This window comes from Paracoccidioides lutzii, assembly GCF_000150705.2.
Source record: "Paracoccidioides lutzii Pb01 unplaced genomic scaffold supercont2.29, whole genome shotgun sequence".
Lineage (NCBI taxonomy): Eukaryota > Fungi > Ascomycota > Eurotiomycetes > Onygenales > Ajellomycetaceae > Paracoccidioides > Paracoccidioides lutzii.
The window spans coordinates 39,397-52,452 of record NW_015440975.1 but is presented as its reverse complement, the minus strand read 5'-3'; the positions used below and the strand labels follow the sequence as shown (position 1 = coordinate 52,452).

The 13,056-nt window shown below is 48.5% G+C and overlaps 5 protein-coding genes across 5 annotated transcripts; 3 read left to right on the top strand and 2 right to left on the bottom strand.

Moving 5' to 3' along the window:
- Positions 1–822: 822 nt before the first annotated feature.
- Positions 823–3,381, top strand: PAAG_08037 (ATP synthase subunit beta; the record flags this gene model as incomplete). The annotated part of the gene is made up of 8 exons (XM_002789924.2): positions 823–1,130; positions 1,200–1,354; positions 1,635–1,720; positions 1,785–1,827; positions 1,890–2,206; positions 2,274–2,511; positions 2,569–3,180; positions 3,302–3,381. 8 exons carry the CDS (start codon positions 823–825, stop codon positions 3,379–3,381), a joined length of 1,839 nt encoding a protein of 612 aa, XP_002789970.2.
- Positions 3,382–4,888: 1,507 nt separating this feature from the next.
- PAAG_08036 (hypothetical protein) lies at positions 4,889–5,329 on the top strand (the record flags this gene model as incomplete). The annotated part of the gene is made up of 3 exons (XM_015846402.1): positions 4,889–4,916; positions 5,027–5,089; positions 5,178–5,329. The coding sequence occupies 3 exons, from the start codon at positions 4,889–4,891 to the stop codon at positions 5,327–5,329; spliced, it is 243 nt and encodes an 80-aa protein (XP_015700837.1).
- A 1,388-nt stretch (positions 5,330–6,717) lies between these two features.
- On the top strand, positions 6,718–9,240 carry PAAG_08035 (hypothetical protein; the record flags this gene model as incomplete). Its single annotated transcript, XM_002789922.2, has 1 exon — positions 6,718–9,240. The coding sequence occupies one exon, from the start codon at positions 6,718–6,720 to the stop codon at positions 9,238–9,240; it is 2,523 nt and encodes an 840-aa protein (XP_002789968.1).
- A 1,210-nt stretch (positions 9,241–10,450) lies between these two features.
- On the bottom strand, positions 10,451–11,725 carry PAAG_08034 (hypothetical protein; the record flags this gene model as incomplete). Its single annotated transcript, XM_002789921.1, has 1 exon — positions 10,451–11,725. The coding sequence occupies one exon, from the start codon at positions 11,723–11,725 to the stop codon at positions 10,451–10,453; it is 1,275 nt and encodes a 424-aa protein (XP_002789967.1).
- Positions 11,726–12,293: 568 nt separating this feature from the next.
- Positions 12,294–13,056, bottom strand: PAAG_08033 (hypothetical protein; the record flags this gene model as incomplete). The annotated part of the gene is made up of 2 exons (XM_015846401.1): positions 12,294–12,731; positions 12,799–13,056. 2 exons carry the CDS (start codon positions 13,054–13,056, stop codon positions 12,294–12,296), a joined length of 696 nt encoding a protein of 231 aa, XP_015700836.1.

Here is a 13,056-nt window from a genome sequence, read left to right as displayed (position 1 = left end):
TTGGATCCGAGTGGATTTGAACGTTGAACAACCTGTTGCGGGGGTTCCGCCAGAGCTTGAATTGCGGGGGCTTGCTTTGGTCCCGTGTGGCCGTGGGTTGTTTTGTTTGTTAGGACACCACCGCAGGATCCTAAAAGACTATGTAACCCTCTCATCAGGGCGTATGTTGAATCGAGGAGAGGCCAGGAAGACAGATCAGAATGACGGCGGTTTTGTGTTTGTGGGGATGCGTAGTTCTATAGTCAGTCGTATACCGGGCGATTTCTGGGTGTTGGATGGGGGGGGAACATCACCAAAACGTGCATGAAAAGATGATTCTTAACCAACTGCCAAAGTACCAACTAAGTAACAGAGTAAGCAATGGGCCCCTGAGAACTAAGTTCCAGCAGCCATGGGGGTTACCAAATCAATAATAGGTAGTCAGACTACATTGATGCGGAGTTACCCGGTTGTTTGGGTTGAGTTTGTATCACTCCACTGCAGTTAAACCTCGAATACGGAGTAGTCAGCAGTGCAAATCCAACGTAGCGGATTGTTAATGATGATGGCACAATGTAATGAATCATCATCTCTCTTTTACATGTTTATATAACTATCTCTATCTTCTCGATCTTCTCGATCTCCGACGCCGGCCCCCCTGTAGTCCGATATACTCTACATTGGATTGCCATGGGTCCAGCAGTACTAGCGGTAATTTATGGCACCCCTGGCAACGGTTGGACCACACTCGGGCAGCCAACGACAGACTGCCGCACGTGAAAGTTTGTGTATCAGTACCGTCATCAATGTATCAATACACACCATCCCGCTCGACAGCCGGGCATGAGGCCACGACGGTATAATACCCGATACCTGTTAATACCAATACAACCCCTCGCGGCCAATCCCATCGCCCAACGTCCCTCCGAGTCCCGTTTTGAGTCCCGTTGTGCCCTTTTTCTGCCCGTTTCTCCCGCACTAACCAAAATTCGCTCTTCTCATCCACATTTTCTCGATTCCCTAACCCGAAACCTCGCACCTCACCCCGTCAACTTCAACCTCACCCTCGTTCTCTTCCTCTCTTCTCCTCTCTCTCCCTTCCGCCAAGTCCCCCCTCCACTCCTCCACATCACTTCCATCATGTTCAAGAGGTATTCACAGCCCCCGCTCTCATCCAATTGACCTAATTTTTCTCGCCCATGCTAATATTCTACGGTTAGCGGTGTTGCCCGGACCTTCGCCAGGTCTGCCCTGGCGCGATCTTCCCTCAGACTTCCACAGAACCCAGCCCTGCGCTCGCTGGCCTCCAGATATGCCAGCACCTCCTCTGGACAAGTTGGAAAGATCCATCAGGTCATCGGTGCTGTTGTTGACGGTAAGTCGTGTGGTGTTCTTGTGGTGGGAAATTATATGGCAGGGTAGAAAATCACACAGAAAATGAAAACTATTTCATCCAAGGACAACCATCACCATCGATAGACATAAAATTATGCTGGTTTTCCATCGTTTGGCCGGGTCAATGGCTCTGATGTGGCTGGGATGGATATATGCTGTTGGAGACTTTTTTTATTTTTATTTTTATTTTTATTTTTAATTTTTTTTTTTTTTTTTTTTTTTTTTTTTGGCTGACCAATTGCTTCCGTTCTCTCATGTAGTAAAATTCGACGGTGAACAACTTCCTTCCATTCTCAACGCCTTGGAAACTACCAATGGCAACCAAAAACTCGTCCTCGAGGTAGCGGTACGTGTTATCTTCTCCCCTCTCTATACGCCAAATCCAATTTTGCTAAATGAATTGATTCCAGCAACATTTGGGAGAAAACGTAGTCCGAACAATTGCTATGGATGGTACATTTCATACTCTCCATACCCCTCTTCCCCATAAGGACTCCATCTAACCAACAATACAGGTACCGAGGGTCTCGTCCGTGGCGCCTCTGTTACTGACACTGGCGCCCCCATCATGATCCCCGTTGGCCCAGGCACCCTTGGCCGCATCATGAATGTCACTGGTGACCCGATCGACGAGCGCGGTCCAATCAAGCACTCCAAGAAGGCCCCTATTCACGCTGAGGCTCCTGAATTCGTCGAGCAGTCTACCACTGCTGAGGTCCTGGTTACTGGTATCAAGGTCGTCGATCTACTTGCTCCCTACGCCCGTGGTGGAAAGATTGGTCTTTTCGGTGGTGCTGGTGTCGGAAAGACTGTCTTTATTCAGGAACTGATTGTATGTTTCTTTCTCGTTTATATATAACATACCTTCTATTTTTCATGTGTTTCTAACGAATTCATAGAACAACATTGCCAAGGCTCACGGTGGTTACTCCGTGTTCACCGGTGTCGGTGAGCGTACCCGTGAAGGAAACGATTTGTACCACGAAATGCAGGAAACCCGCGTCATCCAGCTGGATGGCGAGTCCAAAGTCGCTCTCGTCTTCGGCCAGATGAATGAGCCCCCCGGAGCCCGTGCCCGTGTCGCCCTGACCGGTCTGACCATCGCTGAATACTTCCGTGACGAAGAAGGCCAAGATGGTACGTTCCCCCATTACATGTATATTCTTGCGCGCTTTCCAAACTAACACCACCTAGTGCTCCTCTTCATCGACAATATCTTCCGCTTCACCCAAGCCGGTTCCGAAGTGTCCGCCCTGCTAGGCCGCATCCCCTCCGCCGTCGGCTATCAACCTACCCTCGCCGTCGACATGGGTGGTATGCAAGAGCGCATCACAACTACAACAAAAGGCTCCATCACCTCCGTGCAAGCCGTCTACGTCCCCGCAGACGACCTGACAGATCCCGCCCCCGCCACCACCTTCGCCCATCTGGATGCCACAACCGTCTTGTCCCGCGGAATCTCCGAGCTGGGCATCTACCCGGCCGTCGACCCGCTGGACAGTAAGTCGCGCATGTTGGACCCACGTATCGTGGGCGAGGAGCATTACGAGGTTGCGACGCGCGTACAGCAGATGTTGCAGGAGTATAAGTCTCTGCAGGACATTATTGCCATTCTGGGTATGGATGAGTTGTCTGAGGCGGATAAACTGACTGTTGAGCGGGCGCGGAAGTTGCAGCGGTTCCTGTCGCAACCGTTTACTGTTGCACAGGTTTTCACGGGCATTGAGGGGAAATTGGTGGATTTGAAGGATACGATTCGTAGCTTTAAGGCGATTATGAATGGGGAGGGTGATGATTTGCCCGAAGGTATGTATTGAGTTTATTTTTTCTTATTCCCATTTGCCCTTTTTGAACTTAGTTTCGCCCCCCGATTTGTCATCCTGTTTTAGGGTTGATTGGTTGCTAACCTGATTTTGCTGTGATATAGCTGCATTCTACATGGTTGGTGACTTCGAGTCCGCCCGCGCGAAGGGAGAGAAGATCTTGGCTGAGCTGGAGAAGTCGTAATTTCATTACTTGTTACATGTAGCTGATGGGATGTAAAGAATCTTTTTTTTATTTTTTCATATGTTTTTGTTTTTAAACCTCTTGTAGATTAAGAAAAGAAAGAGAAAGAGAAAGAGAAAACAAAAATCTGGATTTTAATTGACCATCCACCATATGTCTATTTCTGCGGGAGAAAGGAGGTGGGTGAAGACGAATCTTTACCATCCATTTTCCTTGCTTCCATTGTTTTGTCCTCTCTCTCTCTCTCTTTTTTCGTTTTTTGTTGCAGTTTTTGGCGCCCCCCCCAAAAAAAAGCTGCTAGAATCTCGCTTTGTGATCACTACGTCTCTCCCTGGACGTGACTGTATTATACTGTCATATTCCATCCTGCATTTTCCTATGTACAGTACGGAATACGTTTTAAAATCTATTTTTTTTTTTTTTTCAAGTTATTTGTTCAACTTCTCACCGCTGACACAACTGCAGTGATTCCTCATAAACCCAAATAGTCTTGGAAGCGGAAGTACGGATTGGTCCTTTTGGGTCGGTGGTCAAAAAGTCCCACAACTATGCAAGGTTCGCCTCGATCTGCAAATTCAGGGATTCCCACCCCCAGCATTTGACCCCAGTCACCCGTTTCCACTTGACTTAATATGGCATTAAAACCACCTCTTCCTTTTTCCTACTTAAACCGAGGCATCATTTTGACTCTTTTGAAGACCCCATTTTCCATTATGAACGGGTACCAATTCTCTAAGGGGCAGGATTATCTGCAAACTTTGAAAGCATTCTATGAAAAAAACAATGGCCACCGTCTTCTCAAAAATGTCGCCCACGATTTTGTTCTTCTTTTAAACTTATCGAATCCCATATCTATCTTGGCCGGCCCACGCCTGCATTATTTACACTCATGGACCCTCCCCAGGCTAAAGCCCTGCCCATGTTTACCTTGCGCGCGACACAGCATGATGATCAGCCAGATGAGAATTCCAGGAGCCGTCATTATCTCAGCAGCAGCTTGGCAAGAGAGTCGTGCATCTCGGCGGAGGATCGGGTAACTTGGGATATTTGAAATCGTCTCTGCCTCATTACAACTAGCGACTGAATGTCTAAATCACGCTGTTGAACTAAAGGAAAAGAGCTCTCATCGCGAGAAGTATTAAAAGGTCAAAGACACGCTGTTAGGCGAACCTAGCGAAAGAGTTATCATCGTGAGAAGGGTATAAAAAGAAAGGCCCACAAATGCGCCGTCAAGACGTTTACTTCATCGCGAGCGGGAGACTTGCTGCCGTGAAAATCTTGCAATAAGTCCTTTGAATCAGGCTGAGATAGTGTGGAAAGACACTGAGCCAATGCCTAAGTATGAAAGATACATTGATAACAGAGTGGAAAACCAGCTGGCGCCTCAAAGGCAGAAGCAGTGAAAGTTGAGAAGAAACGCGCACCTTATTATAAATCGAGCAGTCTCTACCCGGCGAGCTTTTACAGCTTCTGAATGATAGATAGCAGCTTGCCGCGAAACTGGGATATGGCACTAAGGCAACTGTATGGCTGGCGTGAGATCTCAACCAGCGGGTCCTCATATGTCTGTCTCATTTGTTTCGGCCTGTTTTCTGGCTAACAACAGCTCCAGGTTGGCGCTGGCTGACACGACGTTATGTTCCAGTCAAGATCAAGGCGAATAACTGCATTGATAAAGAAGCAGCTGAAACACATTTTGACGAAGAAGGTATGTTATGGATTGCCTTGTCCACCTATTCAAATACTCTGCCGGATGCAATCTGCGCTCATTCGGAACCATTCACTCATCCACCTAGGCATATTCAAATACCCCGGACTGAACCCAACCCGCTCCGCCCTCGCGGATTCTCTAAAGATGATTGAAGGGAAGGGTATTCCTCGCTTTCATCCTGAGGATGCTCCGCTGGGAACCCGACGAGCGCAGTGCTGCGAAGAAACTAGGAAGTGATCTGTGGATAGATAGTTTTGCAGGTTTGCAGAGCACTACACGCCACCCGTCAATGCGCGGACGACGAGCGATGATGTGTGCGTCTTGTCCTTATTCCATGCACCACATTGCTTCCTGTGGACTAAAGTAAGATGATTCCTTCCCCCCCCCCTCCCAAACAAACCGGTTCTATTCTTCGCTTTCCATGAATATGCTGTCTATTTCCTTTTCTTTGCTCGTTGCTATGTCAGCTAAGCCTATGCGTGTGTTGTATCGCGACGACTGTCCTCAGGTGAAATTTAATAATCTCCGGCTGTTCTTTTCCAAAGCTACCCAGTGAGTTTGGCGTTTTACACTTCCCTCTATCTTCAGGGTTGCTGTCCCTTATCTCTCTCTTCAATCTCGACTGTTTCCTTTATTCCAGTTCATGAGGTCTTGCGTGATGTTTGCTGGTAAGGCAAAGTAGATATTGCACTTTAGTCATATGGATTCGTTCTAACTAGTTGCAAATGACAGACATGGATTCTGGTTAAACTAGTTATAAGACAGATGAGATGATATTTTTTGACAATTGCATGTATCATCAAATTTGACTCTGTTCATTTCAAGTACAATAGACGTCCATTTTGCTTCTAAAATCAAATCTATAATTATGGTTAATTCTTGTGATTGAATTTTTTTTTTTTTTTTGAGGGCATTACTCCGGATTTCACTTGATGTCTTGACCTTCTCATCCTGACTGGACTGATATGTCCAATAAATAATTGGATTCTTTGAGGCGTTGATTGCCGATGTCATTTTTATTTTTTTTATATTTCTTTATTTATCTTATATGCAGCATCTGATTCGACGCCCGCTGTCTGTAAGCTGCCTGCCCGGCGGTGCCTGATATACAGGACACCTAAATAGTTACGCGACCACGAAACTCCTGCAGCATACATTTAAATCTTCCATTCAACTTGGAGCTCATCTTCTACGCTTAGTTCAGGTGAAATGAAACTGTCTCCTTGTCTCGTTTTGTTCTCGTTGTTGTCCTTCCCCTTGTTCCGACCTGCAGTTCCTTCATATATCTAGACATTCTGGTCATCATCATTTGGCATTCAGGGGCTGAATATATTGATTTTAGACGACGCAGAGCAACAAATCTATCCTCCCCCCCTTTTCTCTTGTAAAGAAACTACTCTCTTTCTAAAATCAGTTATTTACGTTATTTCCACTCGAAATAGATTAAATAACATTTATATCCACTGTTATATCCAGAAACATCCTGTTTCCCCACGATTCCCCATCCCTCACAAGGCGGGAAGACTAGAGCATATTAATCCCGCTAACTGCATATCTCCTCGCCGCCGCCCCGAACCAGCAGTCCAGTGCCATCCCTGACCCCGCCCAACCAACCCACCGCGCCCATGTCCCCGTTAACCCTAACCTCCCTCCCCCCAGAACTCCTCCTCCAAATCGCCTCGAAGCTCCCCGACCGTGCCTCGCTCAACTCCTTCCTCCAAACAAACCGCTACACACATGCCCTCCTCCACTCCACCCTCTACACCCAGAACATCAGGCACGACAACTCCTCCGCCCTCATCTGGGCTGCTACCTGCGACTGCATCGCGACCGCTAAACATCTCATAAATTATGGCGCGGACATCCACGCCAAATCCGGGCGCGTGCCGACACGATCAGGCAAATCGGGCGTGCAGACGCCGTTCACGATTGCGGCGCGGGCTGGGCATATGGAGATGCTGAGGTTGTTGATTTCGAGTAATGGGGGCGTTATTCCAGGCATGCGTCACGAGCGGGAGAACGAGCGGGCAGGTGAGCGTTCTAAGTCTAACTTGTATGTTAATAGGCCGCTGTTAGCGATGGCGGCAGAAGAAGGGCAGGTGGAGGTTGTGGAGATGTTGCTTGAGGAATTCAACGTGGTTAATGTAGATTCAACGGATTGGATGAGGAGGACGGCGTTGTCTAGGGTGGCAATTGCGGCTGCTTCGAAGCATGGATATTTCCTTGGGTCATACGTCGACATGGAAGCGCAACAAAGGGCGAGGGAATTCGAGGAGAGGCTGGAAGCTGTCATGCGACTGCTGTTGAAGCATGGAGCGAATCCAAGACATGTAGATAAGGATGGCCGCATGCCGCTGGCGGTCGCGGCGGAAAAAAGGGGATCTGTAGCTATTGCGCGGCTGTTGTTGGAGTATGGGGCTGATCCAAATCAGGGAAGTTTTGAAGGGACGCCGTTGATGCTTGCCGCTAGGTCGGGGTGTATCGATGTGGTTCGCCTCCTGCTTGAATACTGCGATGCTGGGTGTGGTGTGGTGGATCTTGAGGCGCGAGATCGTAGCGGCGTCACGGCGATAGGCTATGCTGTCCGAGCTGGGCAAGGAGACATCGCCCGCCTACTTCTAGATCGCGGCGTGGATCCAGACTCCGTCGACGACAATGGGTATACGCCCATATTCTGGGCGGTGGAGGCTTGTCATGAGGAGATGGTGCGCCTTCTGCTCTCCCAGTCTCGTCCAGTCGATGTGAACCGCCTACAAGGGCCGGATCGCTATTGGACGGTGTTCACCAAGGCGATGGATTCGACCGAGCAGATTTTATGGCTATTACTGTCGCTCGGAAAGCATGTGGACATCAACTCGTGCACATCGGATGGTATGCCTGCGCTAGTAGTGGCGGCAGTGGAGTCTCAGAAGGGTGCAGCCCTCGTCCGGGTGCTCCTTGGGCAGAAGGGAATCATACCTGATCAAAGGGACCGGGATGGGATGACAGCGCTGGCACATGCGGTGCGCATGAGCAAGTATGAGGTTGCCCAACTGCTTCTCAAATCCGCGGACGTGGATGTTAATTCTAGAGATTATCATGGAAGATCGCCGGTGTGTCACGTCTACCCTTCAGATTCAACTATGGATATGCTCCATTTGTTGGTGAAGCATGGTGCCGATGTTGATGCCAGCGAGTACGGGGAAGGTCAAACGCTGTTCGAGCGCGCTTGGAGGAAAGAGGCACTAGAGACGATGGACTTTCTCTTTAAAGCCGGGGCGGATCCGAAGTTGGCATATAGCAGGACTGGAACTCATACTAACAGCGAGCTTCATCTATGTCACGATGCTCTATTTCAGTTGGCTATGCGTAATGGTCATGCCAGCTTGTTGAAACATATCCTCGCCATGGACTTGGACGACGATGAAATTGATCCAACGAACACTATGGACGAATTGGGAAGGACGCCGCTATGCTATGCTGCCCTGCATGGCTTTAAAGATCTTGTCAAGGTGTTGCTTGCACACCGCAGCACTGGGAGGGGTCGGAGCAAGAACATCCAACGGGCTTCCCTCCCTTTTGCACTGACTCTGGCGGCAATGAACGGACACGATAGGATTGTTCTACAACTGCTAGATGCAGGCGCCCATGGCCCCAAGTCTCACTCTGATCGGGGGTTCATGCGTCTGCTGAAGTCGATGGATGGCGGATATCAGGAGGTGATGAAGATGTACATGCGCTTGCACTCGCGCTCTAGAAAGGGCGGCAATCCTTCCTCTTGCTACCCCCCGTGGTTGCCATTATTCTTCGCCACCGTGTACGGGCATCAGCAAGTTGTGAAGACGCTTATTGCAAGCCAGCCTGGCATGAGGCTACGGACAGTAATGGATACTAAGGAAGTGGAGATGGAGATGGAGGATGAAATGGAAGTGGAAGTGGAAGAGGAGGGGGAGGAGTGGGGGGAGGAGGAGGAGGAGGGAGAGGGGGAGGAGGAAGAGGAGGAAGAGGAGGAAGAGAAGGAAGAGGAGGAAGAGGAAGAAGTCAGTAGAGTCATTGATATGACACCTTTGTGGCTAGCAGAGGAGTATGTATGGGCAACAGGCGGGGCAGTGTCTTCATCCGAGTTTGTGAGATATCAACCGGCGAGCACTCCATTCTCGGTGCGGTAGTGAGAATGTAGAAGAAACTTCGGTTGGACATGAACGTTCCTTTTTAAGATCGGGACCAATAGACGGGGGATTAAAATAAAACACAAATCCACATAAAATAATTAAACATCAAGTAAAACAAGATGAAAAGAAATTCTCTCGTGATGTTTCCTCAGCTATTTTTCTACATTTGCAAAGCAAGACAATCCAATAAACGACAGGGAGCAGTGGCTGGCTGCAGGTTGCCCACGACGGAGCTTTTAAACTAATATCAAGAAGCCAAACGCGCATGAAAAAGGAAAACAGATGACCGGAGCATACGAGAGGAATGAAAAGACACCCCTTGAGAGGTAGTTAGTTATGATGCCATACCTCGAGAATATCCGCTGTACTTTGTTCTTTCTGATATTTCTATTCTGACAATTTACGGGGTTGTGCAAGGACTGACGAAGTTAATCCACGGTTCAGCACCTTCAGCATCCGAAAGATGACCGGAATCAGACCGGGAAGGAAAAAAGACATCAGTGCGCGCAAATACATGAGACCGACCGCTTGCTTGTCCTCCATGCTCTGATTTATCTATTTCCACCTCTGATCAAATCTCAGCAGCTATGACGGCCTCGCTTCAGTCAAAACACCAAGAATAGCGGATAGAGTTTCTTTACGTGTGGCGGAAGATGGCTTCTGCTGTTGAGCTTCTTCTCAAGAAAACAAACCCCAATTTAGCAGATAACCACAGCAACACCCCTCTGCAAATGGCGGTGCGCCTTGCCCATGATGGGATCCTGCTTTTGCAGATTGTATGAAAGAAGGGACATGTTATGTAACTAAGCTGGAATGAAGAGGGGGTTTTTTGTCCATCCTTGTTCACTTCCACACCTCTGCAAGCTCTTCAACTTCACTTTCTCTGTGATTAACCTAAAAGCGTATTGTTGCCTTCGCCCTATGAATACCATTCACCCTTTTCATAGGACAAACGCCTAAAACTGCTGATGCTGGTTCTAGCACTTGTAACACATGAACGGGTGAAAGGATATGTTCTTCCACCCTAATCTTCCCGCCCGGCATGGTGTGAGGAAAGCAATGTCCGTTTGTTGGAGAGTGGTTAGGGAATCTGCTGCACTCTGAAACTTCATCGTGAATTCGAAGGTCTACCTTTCTGCATCTTCCGGAGTTAATAGGACAGGTGCCCTTCGAAGAATAGAATCGAAGACAGCCCGGGGCAATGACACTAGCCGGGAGAGATTTCGTCCCAGTGCGGGGGGATGGGATGCAATTTGGCAAGCGCCTCTCGAATACGACGCAGCCGTTGGCCCATTCCATAATCCATAATGTTATTTACAAGATCCCTACACGGTTGAATATCTGAAGCCTCCATTAGCGAAATGGCCTTGATCTTTGACATGATATAGCGCGCTTTGATATTAGAGTACCAGACAATATAAAATACGGCCATTCGTGACGAGACAGCTCCGACGAAAGCGACAGCATCCGTAGTCGCGGGGTCCTGGGAGGGGAAAGCCTGATTTAGAAACCAACGCTGAGATGCTACGCTGTGGGTACCACTCCCCGCGCATTGGTTCTCGGCACAATATAACGTGCCTCCGGTAGCTTCTGCCTTGAATTCAAGAGCTAGAAACGGAAGTATATTCTCTCTAGTTGGTTGGGTGTAGGGCTGCGCCGTCCGGTGGCAGATCACAGCCATCTCCTCGTCCTTCCAGCAAATCTCGCTTTCATAAGCATAGCCATAATGCCGGTCAGGTTTTGGTGCATCGAGATGGTGTAGATATTTGGGGTTCATTGGTAAGGGCTTTGTTGTCCACAGAATGTTGCCCCCTTCAATGACGCCAGGACGACTCACAGGGAACGCTTTGGTGTGTATGATGTTCATTACTTTTCCTTCACCATAGTTTATAAGATCTCCTGCTACCATCACCACCTCGTTAGTTTCTTCGTCCGACAGGGGCGGAGATCCTTCTCGCGGCTTGAGAACATATGTATTTAGCAGCTCCTTAATATCTGGTTCTTCTGCTATTGCTCTCCCAGTTAAATCCAAGGTAATGCCATTCCGGTGAACTGCTACACGGTACAAAGGATCCGATATGCTCAGCTTTGTGTGTGAAGAGGAAGAGACAGAATCACATTTCATTAAATCCTGTTGCGACATGTCGACCTCCAGCTCACAAGAAGGTAGTCTGAAGTCGGGTTGGTCTAGGGCCGGTGCAGAGAGCTTCTCAGTGCTCAAAAAAGGTGGTGCTGTATTCGGGCGGAGAATGATTTCCGGAATAGGAACATTCAACATCCAACGAGACACCGAGGATAACTGTTCCTGACAGCGTTCCTCCACCCGTAGATCTGAGTTGTCGTACTCAAAACGTTGTTTGAGCATTGTTGGTTGACGCGGCTTCGTGGGTTGACGCTCAGGATCAATGCTGGCAGGGGCTGCCGGGCTGCTTAGCGACGACGGCCTCACAGGCTGTGGGCAACGCACACCTTCAGCGGCCATCGTGAAAGATAAGTGAAAAGAGATTAACAAATATAACTCCTATGGAATCCAATGAATGCGGCCAGAGAGGAGGTTCAATGCTCTCGTCATTAACTACGGCGGCAGGTCAGATGAACTGACTCGAGTTGAGTCTACTCTCTGACGTTTGAAGTGCCCGACCCACAAGTCCGGCTGGATTGGGTTTGCCATACTGATTTCTTCTCTTTCAAGGTCGTGATGAGATGAGCGCAAAAGGAGGATTTCACTACGGGAATGAAAACGAGAGATGACTATTACATCATTTGTTCACATTGCCCTTGATTATGTAACTATCTAAGCTCTGACAGAGGGCGCATGCCGTAACTAGTTAGTCTATGGAGGCAAAACACTTCAAATTCGATTCCCGCTGCTGACAGACATGGAAACTACCATAATAACACAGTCCAGATAATGCAAAGTAAGTAAATAAAGAAATAAATAAAGTAAACCAAAAGGTTTGATATAAATATTCAGCCATGAGAACAGTCTTGGGGTGCTGGGCTATGTGGGTTTGCACGAGATCGAATACACCAACCTTTGCACCGAGCCTTCAGCGTATCGGGGAACGTGGTTCCCCATATTCATCAGGGTCATTGTAAACATCGTGTTCCGGTTCCCCTTCACCATTGAGTATTAACGATGCAAATTTCAATCCATGCGTCCAAATGTACATAGAATTAATGAATCCCTTCCTAATATATTTCCATGCTATATCATGAGCGCCCCATTTCCTAGGATCTTCAGAACGATATGGAGGTCCCCCGACGTCTGATATATCTGCACTCCGGCCACGCTTGACGATAGTTAGAGTTTCCCTTAGCCGTTCGTCATCAGCAAGAAGCCCTTCGTTCTCTGTAGTCCCAAATTTCTCTAGTAGTTCAGGACATGGGGCCGATTGGCCAGAGAGCTCGCGGCAAGCAGGGTCTAACACAGATCCTGGAACTCCGGGACATGTTGAGCGGTAAAATGACAACCGAAGCTCCCGAGTCTAGCCCATCTCGCCGTAGCAGAGATTCATGCCAGGCCATAGGCTGGGGTTTACGTTGAAACCAAACTTCATCTGAAAGCACATGGGGGGGGGGGCGCAATGTATTAAATGCCAAAATTGACGACATAGGCGTGATGAACCGGAGCGTTTTCCAGCCGTGTCCTTTCGATAGGAACATTTCAAGAGTAAAGTACGCAAATTCCGGTTCGGCATCCGCTATGATGGTAAGAGTGTCCAGACGGAGCCTGGGCAAAAGCTTGAGAATCATCGGAACCTCGTAGCGTACCGCCTCATCATTATAACCGCTGCGGTGAGGCGGCAACAT